The following is an 18,794-nucleotide window of genomic DNA, read 5'->3' on the forward strand; positions in this document are numbered from 1 at the left end:
ATTCAGAAAATGACACTGGACAAGCTGGGAGGCCTCCAGTGATGTGGAGCCATCTTCCTACCTGCGGGAATGCTGGATCCAGGAGTCGTCCACTGGCGGCGGTGCGGGCGTGAACGTCGTGGCTGTGTTGATGTCGCCGATGACCACGAGGGCTTCTTTAAGGGCTTGGTACATTCGAAGCATGTCATCCCGGCGCTGAGCCTGTTCCGCAGATTCCTCCATCAGAGTATTTTGGTCCTCTGAAGAATATAACTGTGCTAGGAGCTCAGAATTTATGAAATCTTTAACCTGCCAGGTCACCACAGAAAAGTAAAAAATGGGAATGAATGAGTGATTGAATGATAAACTGGTTCAGAGCCTGTGGACAAAGGCCACAAAAGTCCACTCAGGGAAAAGGGATGCATCGTGCATCTCTTTACACTTATTTTCTTCATTATCCTCCCAATGCCAATAACAGTTTTCCTCTCTGTTTTATGGCTGTTGACAGTAAAGAAAAACATAGACTAGTTGAAAAGAGGGCCAAACCTCACCATCACCAGAACAGTGACTGTTGGCTGTACAAGCATTTCTGCAATGTTGTCTGAGGCTGCTTGGCTTATATATAGACAAGGGAAGGTACCAGGAGGTAAGCAGTAGTATTTTCAACAGGAAACAATGACACACAGAAACCTATGTAATAACACAAGTTATTCCTGCCTTGGTATTCCCAGCCCTTTACCTAGCTTTTACCAGAATCACTGAAATACTATTAAGACCCCAGGTTTCAGTGTTGTCTCAAAAGTGGAATTAGCGCCAATAAGTATTTATTAAATACAGAATCGTATATAATTATGCAAGTTAGTTTACAAAAAAAAAGTGATATATTCTCTGCTTTCTAGAGCTTAACAGTGATGAGGACTGACATAAGGTTCCATAGTTAACAGATATATGAAAACAAACTAAAATATGAACAATTCGTATGAGTCTTAGGGGAGGGGCATTTTGTGGCAGGATGAGAATGGAGAGGATGCATATGTTGTGCAGCCCTGAGGGAGAGAGAACCAATCATTATATTTCATCAAGTCTAAGACACCACTGATTTTAAGACACACCAGTCTTTAATGTGCCACTAAGAAAGAAAAAACACCATCAACTAAACTACAACAGAATGCCAAGATGTCATTGAGTGTAACATGCATCATCATGTTAGAAATGTTAAATGTGAAAAAAAGTGAATGTGAGAATCAGTGAAATCCAATGGGCCTTTACAAGTTATCTGATTTAAATTCTCACTGCATGCTTATGAAATATATATTATTATCCCAATTTTACAGATGAAGGAACTGAATGGACTTCAGAGAGTTTAAGTAACTTGCCCAAAGTCACACAACATTAAGTTGAACCCCAAATCTTCTGACTTGAAGTCCAGTGCTCTTTCCATTAACCCCCTTGCCTCACTTTGAGTGCTTAGAAAAGATAATTTATGTTTAAGCATCATTATTTTAGTGTGGTGCACAAGTATGCCAATTAACTTAAGCCTAGAAAAATAAAGCAACTTGGATTTTTCAGTTTCTCTGTTAAATGAGAAAGCTAGTGCTTATCTAGAGTCACTGGCTCTAAGAAAGGCCAAAGTCCAGTATATTTAATTGTTACTAATTCAAGTAGACAACATAACACCTGTCAGATGCTCAAAATTCCCGGGTTGTAGTTACATTTGTAACTCAGAGATGACAAGACTCTAAAACACATAGCTTCACTATTTTTTAAAGGTATCAAACCATGTAGATAATTCTACTAATCAGAAAATTCAGCTAAATCACAGCTTTGTTGTGGTGAAATAAAAAGCATTCTCTGCACATATTCTGTGAACCAGGAGTGATTTAAATGTGGAAGCAATCTAATACGCAAGACATATTTGGGCAACTGTCTGGTGGAAGGGAAGGTTTATGTGTGATAGCTGTGGAAGGTAAATTTGGCCAGATAACCCTGGGCCAGGTGTCAAGGCCTTGAATGTCAAGGAAAAGTGTTTGAACTTTATCCACTTGGCAATGGGAAGCAATGGAAGGCTTTTTTTTTTTTTTTTTTTGTGGTACGCTGGCCTCTCACTGTTGTGGCCTCTCCCATTGCGGAGCACAGGCTCCGGACGTGCAGGCTCAGCGGCCATGGTTCACGGGCCTAGCCGCTCTGCAGCATGTGGGATCCTCCCGGACCAGGGCACGAACCTGTGTCCCCTGCATCGGCAGGCGGACTCTCAACCACTGCACCACCAGGGAAGCCCCTGGAAGGCTTTTAAAACAAGTAAGTGAAATAATAAAAGAGAATTTTAGGAAAATCAATCTGGCTGTGATTGGAAAATAATTTGCAAGTGTGGTAGTAGAGATAAATCTGTCAGAAGGCCATTGCAGATCATTTATGAGATGATAAGGGTTTAATTTAGTACGTGGCATAGAAAATATGGGCAGATATAAATGACATTATAAAGGAAAAACCAACAGGACTTGGTGCTGTTTGGATGTGAAGGGCAACAAAGAAAGGAACAAAGACACCTCAAGCATTGAGGTCTGGGTGAGGGGAAGTCAAGGAAAGTCAAATTTAGAGAAGATAGTAAATTTGGCTTAAGAAATATTTCATTCCCCTCCTTGAAGATTTATTTACTGCCAGACACACTTGCAGGTACCCAAGAAGTCATGCACGCTTGCACAAATCTTCCACTGTGAGGTGTGTGTATCCACTTGGAGAGATGATGCAACTCCAAATTCAAAACCAGACAAGTTTCCTGGCATTGACCATCAGTTGGGTTAAGCTCTTTTGAAGCTTTACATCTTCCTGGAGTATCACTTAGAATCTATTAAACACAATTTAAAAGAAGATTTTTCCAAGAACAGATTTAAAGCAGATCTGAATTAAGAAGCAACTGTCAAACAAACCACGAAATAAAATAGTAAGAGCCTGCTTCAGCATTTTGATCAAAGATCTGCCTTGAATCAACTCTTCCACATCAAAATGTTACACACTAAAACTGTAACATAGATGGATATAGTTGGATAGTTGCCTACTATCCAACAGATTTGGCAATGTTCTGAAATAATATGAATAATTTTAGCATGAGAGAAAATGGCAATATAGCACAGTGGTTAAGGGCATATTCTTTGGAATCAGACAGCTCTGAATTTGAGTCCTAGCTCTAACACTTATTGTTCTTGGACAAATAACTTAACCTCTTTGAGTTTCAGATTCCTGATCTGTAAAATGAGGTTAAAGGTAGGAGCTGCCTCAAGAGTTAGTGGAAGGAAAAAAAAAAAGAGTTGGTACAAGGATCCAGTGAAAGAGTGAATATAAATTGCCTAGCATGATGCCTAGCATTTAGTCAGTGCTCCATCAACAAAATCTATTCTTTTTACAGTATATAGTCTAACTTGGCATTAGGTATGAAGAGGTAGGAAGTTAGTGCAACAGTGCTGGCATCAAGTGACGTAGTTCAACATAAAGCATAAGTTAACATTTTATTTTGCACTTAAGAAAACTTCTAGAAAGACTCTTCTCCTCCTGCTAGCCTCACTTTCTAATGCTACAACTGGAACAAAGGTGGGGGACTTCGGGGAGTTTCCAGACACTTCAGGGACTTTCTGAGCAGTTTGTATGTCAATGGTACAAATATTTAAACCAAGGATTCTGCACAATTGGAGGGCAAGTGGATCCCTTTTACATGATAGCATTTAGAAAATACCTCACAGAACATGACATAAACTAATTATGCTTGGATGTGAGATTTGAAATAATATTTATGCCTTTAATTATAACACCTTATAACCTATACATCTTTGTGTGGTTCACCAAAAAATTCTCATACACAAAACCTCATTCCAGTTCAGACTCTACAGGCTAGATAAACAGGCATTACCGCACCATGTCGTTCTGCTCAGTGTAAAGGAATGTGAGGTCATTAAAAACGTTCCACATGTTTTCCTCTCTTTCTTACTTTAACCCTCTCTAGCAACCTGCAGTATTTTTGGATCTTTAACTTTCTTTGTCTTTATTACTACAACCATTTTAAAGCCTTCACAAACAGAAGAGGCATTTATAGAGTTTTCATACAATTCAGTTTACTAAGGAGACCATTTCCTTAAAATCTCTTTGTTTTGAGGCAGGAGGAACTACAGAATGGGACAGTGATAACTCTCATTCACATGAATATGCACATAAAAATTTAATTGAGAAGTTTAATTTTGTTTAGTTTTAGAGAGCGACTTGGGTAGAATTTTGTGATTCTTTGAGATCTCACAATTCTCTCATTTCCACTTAAGGCTGCTTTACATTTCCGAGGGATTTCATTTTGCTAAAGACCAACGAAGTTTTCCTTCTTTAAAAAAAAAAAAAAGTAACATCCTTTGACTCACAAAGGTCGAGAAAAGAAGATAGACACACAAAAAAGTACGTACTGTATGATTCCAAAGTTCAAGAACAGTTAGAACTCATCTACAGTGTAAGAAAGCAGGAGTGTTACCCTGGGTGTGGAGTGATAGGGGAGGGGGAGCAAGAGTGGGGCTTCTGGGTCCTAGTCAGGATCTGTTTCTTGAGCAGGATGCAGAATTCTTGACCCGTGGAAGCAAATCAGTGCTCTGGAATTTAAGATGTACTTTTCCCTCAAATAATGAACATTTAAAATAACACTCTACTTCACACACATTAAAGTTACCGTAAGTTTTGAAACTAGGGCACATGTTACTAATTTTCCACCAAAGCATCAATGGCCAAGGAGAGTGAACGTGGACCTCCAGGGGTCCATGGGCACAGGGTCCAAGTGTGAAATGCCTCTAAGTTTCATGTTTGGTTCTTAAAATGTTTCATAAAAAACTTTACATTCTATTTTGTGTTAGCTGGGTTTGTTTGACTATGAGGGACAATGTTTTAAATCACTTACTAGTTAAGATACAAAACATTGTTTCTCATATTCAAACAAACCCTAATTAAATCTTCAAGTAAAATGAACCCTCTGGGCTAGTCACTTAAACCTCTTGGGGCCTCAATTTCTTCATTTAGAAACTGGACAAAATCATGAGTACCCAGTAGGTGGCTATTCTGTTCAAACACAGAATTGTGTGCCGCTTAGCCAGTAATACTTTTCGAATAAAACTGGATCCACTTTCTTGATTCTCTGATGGAGAACTTCTGGTGGTGTGAGCTACAGAGAAGAGGCCATCAAAATATGCTTGCTGTGGGGCGTTATATGTGTGTTTTCTTTAATGTACCAAACAAAACTCTGTTTCTTTGCCTGTAGCCTGTCTAGAACAACCGCCTGTCGTAAACTTGCTATTTCTTTGTGCTGCTGTTACCTGGTATGTTTAAGCAATGAAACAGCTGCTGCATTTCAATAGACAAAGGCTTACAGTATGTCTGAGGGGAGGCATTTATTGCTGGCTTTAAATTTCTTAAACAATTCCATATGGAGACTTGAGTGGCAGAACGCTTAATGTAAACTTTCAAAGGAAACTGCCCACCAAATTCTGAACTTTATGAAAGTTGGCTGAAACATATTCTTTTTCAGAAGGCAGAGTAGTCACTCCCATTTCAAAGAGGAAAAGCCACAGCACCACTTTCAATAGTGATCGTCAACAAATAGAGGACCCGGTTTTAGGCATTTATTGGTTCTGGAGGAACAACTAGCTTTCTCACCCGCAACCATTTTTAGAAACAGCAGGGTTAAGTGGATGGAATTCAGAATAAGGAGTCAAAGTATTTGTTTTCTTGTTGTGATTCTATGATTAATTCTCTCACTTGAAGATCTCTTCACTTTAAATAAAAAAAAAGTCAACACATATACATGACACAGTGCTGGGTGTTCACTGTGTTTCTGTTCCTTGTACTCAACAGGAATGAACAAATTCTTCTGGAATGAACAAAGAGGGCTCAGACGTTCTGTACAATAAAATGCCATGAGAATATGAGTACATTTTAAAAAAGGGATTTGTATTTTTACATATGCATAATTACATATATAAATTTAAAATATATATTATATATATAAAACTATATACTCTTACATATATAGTAAAAAAGTGAATAAAATAATACCCAAAGAAAAGCAGTCATCCTAGATGTGTAAAACTATTTTCTGGTAGATATGAAAAGTGAAATTCAAACAAAGATAACCATAACTTCATAAGAATCCAGCATTACATAATGTTTTTGCTTTCTCCTTATTCCTATTAATCTCTACTTCAAGGTTTGACCTTGGAGATCAGATCTTAATTGAAGTCTTCTTTCTCATGACTCTTTTGTGAGGTCTCCCTGGAGACAATTAGCAGAACTTTACTTCCATGGATAATACCCTGTAGGTGAGGCTTTCGCCATTTCATGAAGTGAGCACACCAGTGAGGAGTGAGGGCAATTACGTACGTACGTACGTACGTGCGTGTGTGTGTGTGTGTGTGTGTGTGTGTGTGTGTGTGTCTGTCTGTCTTGAGAAGGTGAAAGTAGGTTAGATCTGCAACAGGTTTTTTTTTCCTTTTAACTAATTTATGTCAAGCCACTCCTCACAGCTATAGACAGGAAGTGCTATTTCCTGTGCTGATGATTTAATATAGTGCAGAGCAGAGCAGCGTTTGAACTGATGGCAGCACTAATGACTCTCAGTAAAACAGTGAAAAGATAAATGATACTTAATCAGGAAAATGTTTAAATAAGCAAGTGCCTGGATTCCATGGCAAAACAACCTGAACTCATTTAAGTGAAGTTAAGAGGTAATTTAAAAAACAGACTATTTGCTTAGTACTTTATATTTTTCAAAATGGCATACAGTCACACTTATGATGTTCTCTGACAACTCTGTGGGGTAGTTCAGTGTTCTTAGTGTAGTTTTAGAGGTGACTGAGTTCAAATCAGAGGGGCCAAATGATTTGCTTCAGGTCACACAGCAGGCCATTGACCAAGCTTAAGTACATAATTTATAGTTTCCAATATATTTGCAATACATTGCTTACCTGCTGATGCTTCAAAGCATCCTACTAACCTTGTTTGAATAAATGGAATGTGTACAAAAATAGAGTGAGTTAAAAACAAGATTGCTCCTGTGACTGTTTGGGGCTTCTTAAAGTCAAGAAACTCATAGATCATGAACAACAAATGGATTGTCATACTTCGAATTTTGAAAGGAATCTTTATATATGGATAATGGCTATTTACAATTCTTAAGTAGGCAGCCATATTAGTTTCTTACAATTATACTTTTCATTGTACTTCCATATATGCTATCTTGTGGAACAAATCCCTAAGCCAGGTACTTTTTCTATGATTCATATTTCACATATGGAGGAAATAGGTAGAAAGAAGTTAAGGATTTGTCTTACGTTAACAGAGTCTGTAGCAGAGCCAAGAATAGAATCCAGGTTTCTGCTAAATTCTAGTGTGGGGCTCTTGTCAGTACTTTACCATCTAATTTTTATTTGTTACAAGTAAATGCTCATAATATATCATTGATTTAAATAAGAAGGTGTCCTTAGAAGATAACTAAGAATAAAATCGTTGGTGTCTCACTTTTCAAGAGTCAGAAAAGCCTGCTATAAAACACCTCATTATAGCCTATCTTATCTAAAAGATAAGTTCTCAAACAAATTGTGATGTTATTTATACTTTAACAAAGTAGCTACCAAAAGGACCAAACCAGACCATGTAATTTAAGTATCATCTTCTGACTGCTATAAAAATAACCATGAAAAGGGAGAGATTCTATGCAATATAGAGCAACTGATGGCTAGTCTAGCAGGCACTTTGAGATCCGTGGCTCTATCATCTTTACCTTAGAAAAGAAAAGGTAACTGACTTTGTAGCCAAGGGGACAGGGCAAAAAGCCCTTTCCCATGTTAAAATAGCATTCCATAGTTTTTAGAAGGTGAAAATAATCATATTGCCATATTCAGTATGTGTGTGTATGCAGAAGAGTATAAATATCTTTTGCCTTTAATTTCAAAGTCTAGGAGCCAGGGTATCTGGTTTTATTGCTGGCTTTGCAACTAATTTATACCCTGACTAGAGTATTTTTGCTCTGCTTTATTGTAAGCAAATTCACACCCTTCTAGAGGAGACAGCCAATAGGGAATACCACTGTACTGTATCTAGAAGTTTTATGTTTTCTTTCTTAAGTTCTCTTCCACTCGTCAGTCACTTACCACTTGTAATGGAAAATGATAAGCCTAGGTGATAAGTATTTTGACCATCCAGAAAATATCACAAAGAAGCTGAAGAGAATGTGAGCAATTTCCACACTAGGATGGGTTAGAGGTTAAAATGAGACAGTTTATAATTACTTACATTATTGATCATAAGATGCATTATCGTTTTTGGAATTAGGTCTCGGATACATTTGTTGATAATAGACATGTAGGAGTCTACGAGGTTGCGAATGGTCTCCACTTGCCTCTCCAACTGTGGGTCCATGGAAAAGTTTTCTGCTTGGCCATTCTCATCATTTTCAGTCTAACAGAAAGGAAAGTCAAACATGGATTATTTCACATTTATTCAGAAGAGAAAAATACCAGACATTATCAGATGAAAGACTTCTGTTTACTGAATTTGGAGTTGTACTACTAGATGGTAACATCTTTATCTTATCAAACAGCCATTAATTCTGAAAAGAGATCAGAACCATGTAGTTATTATTCTACCTTTAGCCTGCCACAATTGAGGAAAAGCAAGTATTGTAAGTCTGAATGAATGTTTAGATGGATGACCAGATAAACAGTGCACCTAACAACATACCTCCAGAGAACAATCTAATCTTAAGCCATTTGCAAGCTGGCCAAAGAACTGAATCCAAACATATGATGCAGATGTACGCTTCTGGGAGGTGTCTCCAGGGATCCTATAGATTAGAAATAACCTTGGTGTTGTTCTGGAACTCCTAGGTCTGCTCTGGAATGGATCAGCACTTGGATCAGTCCAGATTTAAAACTAAATCTCCTAGGCCTGGCCTGGAGCCAAAATAAGAGCTATAGGGGATAATTCATTTTTCCATGCTCTTGCTGGAATTTGTTATATAAATTCATGCTTCTGTCATCACTACTAAAGGCTGGCTCAACTGTGAAAAACTTACAATTTTAACTTCTAACTTGTTACTCTTTGAATAAAACAGAACACATTCATACACAAAGCATTTATTTCTGCAACATGAGAGAAGCATCTGTTTTCTATACTTTGTGACTTGAGTTAATTAATTTTGGCTTATCCACCAGAGGCTGGGCTGGAATGGCATCTTCATCATTAAGGACTGACCTATTGGCTTGGCATTGAAATCAATTTAGAACAAATGGTCTCCATTTCAAGTCAGGTTGAACCTTCTAAGCCTCAGAACATGATACAAATATTGTTAGTGGTCTGGCTACTTTCTAGCTTTGGAAAGATTTAATTATGAATGCAAAAAATAAAAGGGGAAAATAATTTATTGCTTCCAATGTGGACATGGAGTACTTTTCTTTGGAAATGTACATGCTTTGATCTGCCGGGTTTTTAATCATCCAATCAGTTCTCGGCAAAGCACTGTGCTGAATCGCTTAAAGAGATCTATAAATAAGCGTTAACTTTCGATCAATATGCATGTGTGAAAGGCATATTGTAGGCCACAAAAATCAACAATAACAAAGGTAGAAATTAGTTCTAAACATTTATAAAGGCTTCTGTTGCTCTTCTAACACCTTAAAAATATTAAAATAATATGTGCTCACTCTAAAACACAGTGGTCACTTTCCAGTCCTGAGAGTCTGGCCCCATACTTCAGGGTGACAACTGGAGGATATTTCTTTTTTTTTTTTTAGCATCTTTATTAGAGTATAATTGCTTTGCAATGGTGTGTTAGTTTCTGCTTTATAACAAAGTGAATCAGCTATACTTATACATATGTCCCCATATCTCCTCCCTCTTGCGTCTCCCTCCCACCCTCCTTATCCCACCCCTCTAGGTGGTCACAAAGCACCGAGGTGATCTCCCTGTGCTATGCGGCTGCTTCCCACTAGCTATCTATTTTACATTTGGTAGTATATATAAGTCCATGCCACTCTCTCACTTCATCCCAGCTTACCCTTCCCCCCTCCCCGTATCCTCAAGTCCATTCTCTATGTGTGTATCTTTATTCCTGTCCTGTCCCTAGGTTCTTCAGAACCATTTCTTTCTTTAGATTCCACATATACGTGTTCATATATAATACTTGTTTTTCTCTTTCTGACTTACTTCACTCTGTGTGACAGACTCTAGGTCCATCCACCTCACTACAAATAACTCAATTTCGTTTCTTTATATGGCTGAGTAATATTCCATAGTATATATGTGCCACATCTTCTTTATCCATTCATCTGTCGATGGACACTTAGGTTGCTTCCATGTCCTGGCTGTTGTAAATAGAGCTGCAATGAACACTGTGGTACATGACTCTTTTTGAATTATGGTTTTCTTAGGATATATGCACAGTAGTGGGACTGCTGGGTCGTATGGTATTCTATTTTCAGTTTTTTAAGGAACCTCCATACTGTTCTCCATAGTGACTGTATCAATTTACATTCCCACCAACAGTGCAAGAGGGTTCCCTTTTCTCCACACCCTCTCCAGCATTTATTGTTTGTAGATTTTTTGAGGATGGCCATTCTGACTGGTGTGAGGTGATACCTCATTGTAGTTTTGATTTGCATTTCTCTAATGATTAGTGATGTTGAGCATTCTTTCATGTGTTTGTTGGCAATCTGCATATCTTCTTTGGACAAATGTCTATTTAGGTCTTCTGCCCATTTTTGGATTGGGTTGTTTGTTTTTTTGATATTGAGCTGCGTGAGCTGCTTGTAAATTTTGGAGATTAATCCTTTGTCAGTTGCTTCATTTGCAAATATTTTCTCCCATTCTGAGGGTTGTCTTTTTGCTTGTTTATGGTTTCCTTCGCTGTGCAAAAGCTTTTAAGTTTCATTAGGTCCCATTTGTTTATTTTTGTTTTTATTTCCATTTCTCTAGGAGGTGGGTCAAAAAGGATCTTGCTGTGATTTATGTCAGAGTGTTCTGCCTATGGTTCCCTCTAAGAGTTTTATAGTGTCTGGCCTTACATTTAGGTCTTTAATCCATTTTGAGTTTTTTTTGTGTGTATGGTGTTAGGGAGTGTTCTAATTTCATTCTTTTACATGTAGCTGTCCAGTTTTCCCAACACCACTCACTGAAGAGGCTGTCTTTTCTCCACTGTATATTCTTGCCTCCTTTATCAAAAATAAGGTGACCATATGTGCGTGGGTTTATCTCTGGACTTTCTATCCTGCTCCACTGATCTATATTTCTGTTTTTGTGCCAGTACCATACTCTGGAGGACATTTCTGAGGCATCTTACTGCTACTACAGCAAGAGAGGAGGATTGGAAGTTTCAAAAATAACAGTTGTTTCCCTATACCATTTCTTTTTAAATGGTCTTTGCGCACTGAAAGAATTAAATCAGATAGTTCCTTATTTTTATTATTAATTTGTAATATAAGCACAATAGGATCTGGGATAAATAGGTAAAAAGCTAAGGCCATAAAGTGGTAAAGTGATAGAGGGAAGGTCAGCCATGGCAGTGAAAAACCAACTGTTTTCCCAAACTTCTTTCCAGGGCATAAAAACCACTGCAGATTGTGTTCCATACTGAGCCCAAATTCTAAGAATCAGTGGTAACTGCAATGTTGTTTTAAGGGTATTGTATTTGAAAGTAAAAACTTTAGGTTCAAATTCAGGCTTTATCATGTAGTGGTTGTGTGGCCACACCTCACTTATTTAATGTAACTGAGGCTCAGCTTCCCCATCTTTAAAATGGGAATACACTTCTCTGGAAAACTTGTGGAAGTTAAATGAGATAATGCATATGAAGTAACGTAGCTAAGGGCCTCGTGGGTGCTCAATAACGTTAGTTTCTTTCTTTCCTTTCTGAATATTCATGGAATGAGTTAGAGAGCCGCTTGACTCTCAACACACATCACGGAAATTTAAGTTGAAAAATCTGAGCACAAGACATTTTCAATTCCAACCATATAAAAATGGCAAACTGTATTTTTTTATACCACCATGTTTTCTGCAAGCTAGTCCCTTTGCCTGGAATCCCCTCCTCCCATCTGTGAAGATCTTTCATCTTTCAAAACCCAGCTCCACCATCACCTCTTCTAGACAAACTCCCGATGGCCCTCAGACCCTCCACCGCTCCCTGTACTGTACTTCATCTTTGTCTTGTACTACTGTTTATTATTTTATCCAGCCTAGTTTTATGCTTCTCCCCTATTAGACTCTGGGGTCTTGTTTTTCTCTCCCTTCTCAGCACCTAGAACAGAGCTTGATGTACCAGAGAAAGAGAAGGAGGAGGAGCTGACACTACAAAAGGGTTTACCTAAATCAAGAAAGCTGCCTCAGGCTTCCTTGGTGGCGCAGTGGTTGAGAGTCCGCCTGCCGATGCAGGGGACACGGGTTCGTGCCCTGGTCCGGGAAGATCCCACATGCCGTGGAGCGGCTCGGCCCGTGAGCCATGGCCGCTGAGCCTGCGCGTCTGGAGCCTGTGCTCCGCAACGGGAGAGGCCACAACAGTGAGAGACCCATGTACCACAAAAAAAAAAAAAAAAGAAAGAAAGAAAGAAAAAGAAAGCTGCCTCAGTGCATTTCAGGATCTCCAAGAGTGCCTACTTGTTACAAAAATTGGAGATGAGAGAAACTGCAAGTTGATGAGTGAGGATCCACTACTACTTGATCATAGTGAGGATGATAAAATGATGATGAAATTATGTATATAAGTGAGAACACATGACCTACAGCTTTGTAATGAAAACATCTTTTACATAAAGCAATATAAACCTCCATAATGGATAAAGTACAATTCAGTTTGTCTCTCTGATCTGAAACATACTGGGATTTTGCTGTTGTATTTAACAGGGGGTGATGGCATTTCAGCATCAACATACTACCTCTCCCAGGAACATTTATTGAGCACTTACTGTGTTCTAGGTACTGTGATAAGCACTTTACATAGAAGATCCACACCACAACCTTAGGAGGTGGGTACCATTGTTATTGTCAACTTAAGAGCATGCTGAGGCTCTGAGAGCTGAAACGTTTTCAAAAAGTGTAAGATGAATATAATGTGAATCCAATTTCTGGTTTTCCTTAGGTATAAAAAAATCAAGAAGTATTATGAAACAGGGGAAAATCTATAATATATCAAGTTAGCTTCACAGATAAAATAATAAATGTAAAAAGAGTTTCTAGGAAAAAGATGTCATTTTAAATACTGATATTTGTTTAAAAAAAAAATGATTGTGCCAAAAGAGAAAACCAGAATAAACAGCATTTATTAAAAGAACCTCTAGGAACATGAAACACCAGGAAAATTATACCACCATTCTTATTTTCATATAGAAACACTGAATTTCCCCACTTCACACTATTCTTAACATTTAGCCTTGCTTTAATTTCTGCATATAAAAATATGCAAAAGACATTGACATTCACTTTCTGAAATCAGATGCAAATAATAAACAAAGCATTGGAGTGAATGGAGAACACTGAACGGTTTAATTCTCAACATTAAAAAAAGAAACGTTCCAGAATAACCAGTAAAACAATTAGAAATTCTCTTTAGTTTTTGGAAATACTAGTAGACACGCAGTCACATTCAAATCTTAACTACTCTGATAATACCATGGGCATTATGGGGACTCATAGAATTCAAAATGCAAATTTAATTTCTTTTCTGATTTTAGAAAGAAAGAAAGGAGTAATTTCCCCTTCCAGTTTGTCTAAGATGAATGGGGAAAATGTACATATGTGGAACTTTTCTTTTAACTGAGTAACTGCAGAGAGCAAATACTCCCTTTTCTCTAACCCCAGTCTTAAGCAAATTCTCTATCATTCTCTTTTCTGTATGAATACTGTGTATGACTATGTATTTTTTTCTTTGTTTAAACTATAGGATTGCAATAGGATTCTTTGCAGTCCAAGCACTGAAGTGACAGCTGTTTATCATTATCCTCATCAAGGGAATGTAAAATAAAAATAGTAATTTGTCTCTGATCTTTCAGGCAAAAAAGAATGGTCTGCAAACATTTAACCTTTTATGTGCAGGTTCATTGATGCTGTTTACAAAATGTGAATAATACTGTGAAAACCAGCTTTCTTCTGAAAAATAGCAATGGACAGCCTTCCTATTGTAATTTTTTCCTAAATAGTTTTTGAGAAATCTAATGCAATTTAAACAATCAAAAATAGCAACTTAGCACTATAAATGTAAAATTGTTTATAAAAATTAATATTATTTGCACATTATTCAAGAAACAGGCTGCTTTACAAATTTTTTTTTTTTTTTTTTTTTTTTTGCGGTACGCGGGCCTCTCACCGTCGTGGCCTCTCCCGCTGCGGAGCAAAGGCTCGGGACGCACAGCCCCAGCGGCCATGACTCACGGGCCCAGCCGCTCCACGGCATGTGGGATCCTCCCGGACCAGGGCACGAACCCGTGTCCCCTGCATCGGCAGGCGGACTCTCAACCACTGCGCCACCAGGGAAGCCCCAAAATTTTAATTTAAAAGCTTTCTCCTAAAGACTTGAAACTTTAACAAGTAAAAGAATGATAGAGCCAAATCAGAAATAATTCCCACGATACCTCAAAGCATCCACTATAGAAGCTCTGGGCTTGATCAGGATATCTATTTTTCATATGTTTTGTTTCTGTCTCCTTCCTTTCCTTAAAGCTCTTACTTAGTTATGTCATAGGCTTCTTTGAGGATCATTGAAACCATCTAAATAAGGCTGGTGACTGCAACTCTTTAAAAGTGGAATAATAGAAATCCGAAGTATCCTGGCAATAATATGCACATAAACATACTATTGAGCTAAAGGGGAGTTTGCTGCATCTCTTCTCAGCAGTGGAGAACTTTGGGAGTTAATCTACAGATCTACACAAGTGATTTTTCCAGATAACCAATGCTTGCCCCTTTTAAAGCATCTTATTATTGTTATACAATTCTCCACTCCCTTTAAAAAAAAAGGGTAAAAAATATCACTTAACTTTTCTTAGTGAAGCAGGTTGTCATTCTGAAAATACTGTTTCCAGGGTAATGCTGCTTTGAATTTTCTAGCCTCACAATATGGAGAATGTTTCACTAAGAGCCTTTCCCCACTCCCAGTCATTCACTTCTAATTTGCAGAGGCCAGAAAGGCAGGCAATGAAACTTATAAAAAAAAAAAAAAAACAATGGGAGAAACATGCTCCAGGAAGCCTTTGAGGATAGTCTAGGCTACAGTCTGTTACTTTGAGGCAGGTATTTCATTATTATTTCAACATAATAAGTTCATATTTATGAACTTATCTGTTCTCTGGAGAATGCTAATATACAGTCTCATTATAGATTATAAAATAGTATGTGATTCAGTGTTACATTGCTTAGTGGAGTTTATAGGTGCTGTAAGAATTCAGAGAAGCAGAAGATCAGGGAGGCTGGGATGGGGAGTTAAAATGGTCCCACTCTAATGATTTAACTTTACTTCACAGCATTCACTAATAATTGAGAAATCTAATGCAATTAGATTAAGGGAGAGAGAGGTGAGTCAAAAAATAATCCCTCTTCATCATCTCTATTCTATCACAGGTCTTGCCATCCCTCCTCTGTTGGTAGACCAAATATAAATTTGGGAAGCCTCCTCTACCCACTCTCAGTCCTGGTGGTTAGATGGGACCTCACTGATAGGGCCAAGTCCCCCAAATACCCATTTGGCCTAGCCTCTGCGATGACAGATGGCAACATGACCAAGCAAAGCCAATCACAGCACATTTGTCAGAACTGTTAGGAAGGAGACGTTCCCTTTCAGTTAGGATGAAAACTTTTTAAGATGTAAGCCTGAGGGCTAGCCTGCCTCAGAGCGAAGAGGGGTCAAACCTGCCAGTGAATGAAGTCAACAGAGAGAACTGCATAGCTGAGACATGGAGGGGGCAGATATTTAAAGACATTATGGGAATGTCTGGATCCAGCTGGGACAGCTCTATCTACCTCTGGATTATGTAGTTATACCAGTCAGTAAATGGTTTTTTTATTTTTTAAAAGTTGAGTACACTTGAATTTAATTTCTGTTACTTATGCCCTAAAGAGTCCAAATGAATAAAACACTTAGATATTCATGATGTTCTCTCAGCCTAAAACTTTTTTCTTATACCTCCACCTGTTCGTCCTTCACGGTTTAGCACGAATGTAACACATCTTTGAATGCTGCAGCTAAAACACAACACCCTCTGAACATTCAGTTTAGATTTTTTATCCTTTGTCTTGTATCTTTGTTAGGTATGTAAACGTCCATTTCCCTAACCAAAATGAAAGTTTCCTGAAGGCAGGGATCATAATGGTTGATGGCAAATCCACAAGAAAAAGGTGAAAGTTATAGGGCTAAAATGATGCTCAGATAATCCTTAGAGGATACCATTACTACATTGATGCATTCTTGTTATGTTACTACATATGCTAGTTAATGGGCTATATTTTTCATTTTTTCTTCAACCAAATTGGTAGACTGACTTCTACCATATGGAAACATTTCTACATTGAAAGTTATGATGAAAAAAAATCTCACTAAATGACAGTAAAATGTCAGATAGTTTTCAAACTGATTTACATTCACTGACCCATTTAATCCTACAGCAACCTTATGAAGTAGATATTATTATTATTGTTGTTATTTGCATTTTACAGATGAGGAGACTGAGAAGGAAACTCACTTGCTTAAAGTCACTTAGTTAATAAGTAGTAGAGCGGGGATTCCATACAGATATTCCAATTGCAGAATATATTCTCTTAACTGCTATATAATATTACCTCTTCTCCATTCTTGATTAGGGTGGGGTTGATACTCACCCCCCCAACAAAAGTGACCTATAAATACCTTGAAATGAAAGATGTACTTCCAAATGCTACTAGGATGACCAAATATAGTCCTGTGAGAAATGCCTTATAGACGTAAAACAATTCTTCATGATGTTGGTCACGATGAAAGCTCTTCTGTGATTCAGAGTGTTTCTTTTGATGCTGCTAATTCTATAACGTCACTATCATCACAAATGTTTCATACTCAAGTAACCAAATATTACGATCACAAGAAAAATCTTAGTGGGTTCATTTGTAAGAAGATAATACCTGAAGACTAGGAACAAAAATGACCATCTCAAAAGAGTAATCTATGCTTTTGGAAGTCTACTTTTCTTATCTAAAATGCATAACCGCAGGGAAATTTCAAGTTATTACATCCATCATACCATTTGTTTAACAGATATTCTTAAAGCTCATTCATTTTAGAATCAGGGTATTAAGGGATTATAAGGTCTATGCAATGAAACATTGGGTCTTGTTATAAAGACTGAAAGATGGACAAAGATGTGAAAGAAAAATCATAAATATTATAAAACAAAATCTATCTATTGTTTCATTCTTCAGAAATGTTTACATGGATGAGTACTGATGCATCACAGTAAAGTTAATAAAGTCCTAGAGAAAGCAGGGGCAATAAAATTCAAGTATTATGAAAGCATTAATTTAGTTCTTCCTTATATTATGAGGTAAATAATCTTAAAAGTTCAATATAAATACAGTATCACTTGCTTTACATGCAAAAACATGTAAAAAACAAACAAAAAAGAATGCAATGGATTACAAACACACAATGGTAAAACGCTTTAGGTAGAATCATTACTTCTTTCAAGAGTGTAGGGAAAAAAATGAAGCCTTTAAAGAAGCAGCTAGTCAAGGGTTTTAAATTTGTCCAAGGTCCACTGTAGTTGATAAAGTTGTCAACCACAGAATTCTACTGCAGAATTCCCAAAGGCCTCAAGATAACTTTTTCATCCATCCCTACAAATGAGTTAGTGAATACACCTTGAGGGCCCAACAGCCTTACCAGATGATCCAGATAAAACATCTAAAAGCTGTTTTAGACAATTTAGATTCGTTTCTGTTAATATGAGAGACGAAAGTAAAATCAGAAGAAATTCGCCATGTTGAGATATTGCAAATTTCTTGTTTCCAACGTTCAAAGGTAGAACATTTCTGGTGACAGCACTGGACCACATCTGTCTGGGTCATAAAATAGACAGCACATACATTGGAACTGGAAAGTTACTTCTAAAGTTGCCAAAAACAGAACTCCTGTCTTTGTAGATAGTCGTTCCCAATTAATACTCTAAAATGTAAGCAAGTTTGTCTCAATTTAGGCAAGATTTCAGTTTGCAATCTTACTTTCATATTGAAAGTAAGATTGATTGGACAAAGAGCTATATACCAGAAGTTATGACCATTGAGTCTGGAGTTTGTCTTTTGTTACTTCTCTCCATCCCTCTTCTGAAACTGTGTGTGTGTGTGTGTGTGTGTGTGTGTGTGTGTGTGTGTGTGTGTGTGTGTGTGTGTGTGTGTGTGTTGCCTACTTACCAATATGGAGGATGGAACACATATTTTTAAAAAAACGTACTTTGCTTTACCTTAATACTGATATTTGCTTCAGCTATCAAATTCTGTCTACTTTTCACAGAGTGGTGAAAGTTAAGAGAGACAAGATGACTTAAAGATCAGCAACTTATGGTTTCATTTATAATAAAAATGAAAACTCTTCTAAGGTAAATTTATGAAAAGGTGCAATTACTATTAGAAAAGTTCTATAGTATTTTAAAGTTTGTATACATGAGATTGTACTGAGGCCTGTGTTAATAAAATTTGTAAACATGACTTGAAGTATAAGAGAAAAATTGATGTGGTTTCTTAAAAACTTTCTTCCCCTAGACTGTTTTAAAAGTAGTTTAGGAGCAGATATC

General features: G+C 37.4%; 1 protein-coding gene across 8 annotated transcripts in view; it reads right to left on the reverse strand.

The window, feature by feature from the left end:
- The window catches only part of DNM3 (dynamin 3), a 576,796-nt gene that overhangs the window by 30,961 nt on the left and 527,041 nt on the right, over positions 1–18,794 (reverse strand). For all 8 annotated transcript variants that reach the window (XM_060091253.1, XM_060091252.1, XM_060091255.1 and 5 more), the window contains 2 exons: positions 8,287–8,451; positions 62–288 (listed from right to left, as the gene is read on the reverse strand). In XM_060091253.1, coding sequence (XP_059947236.1) covers positions 62–288; positions 8,287–8,451 — 392 coding nt within the window. The remainder of the gene's footprint in view (positions 1–61; positions 289–8,286; positions 8,452–18,794) is intronic.

Source organism: Mesoplodon densirostris, chromosome 2 (assembly GCF_025265405.1).
Source record: "Mesoplodon densirostris isolate mMesDen1 chromosome 2, mMesDen1 primary haplotype, whole genome shotgun sequence".
Classification (NCBI taxonomy): Eukaryota; Metazoa; Chordata; class Mammalia; order Artiodactyla; family Ziphiidae; genus Mesoplodon; species Mesoplodon densirostris.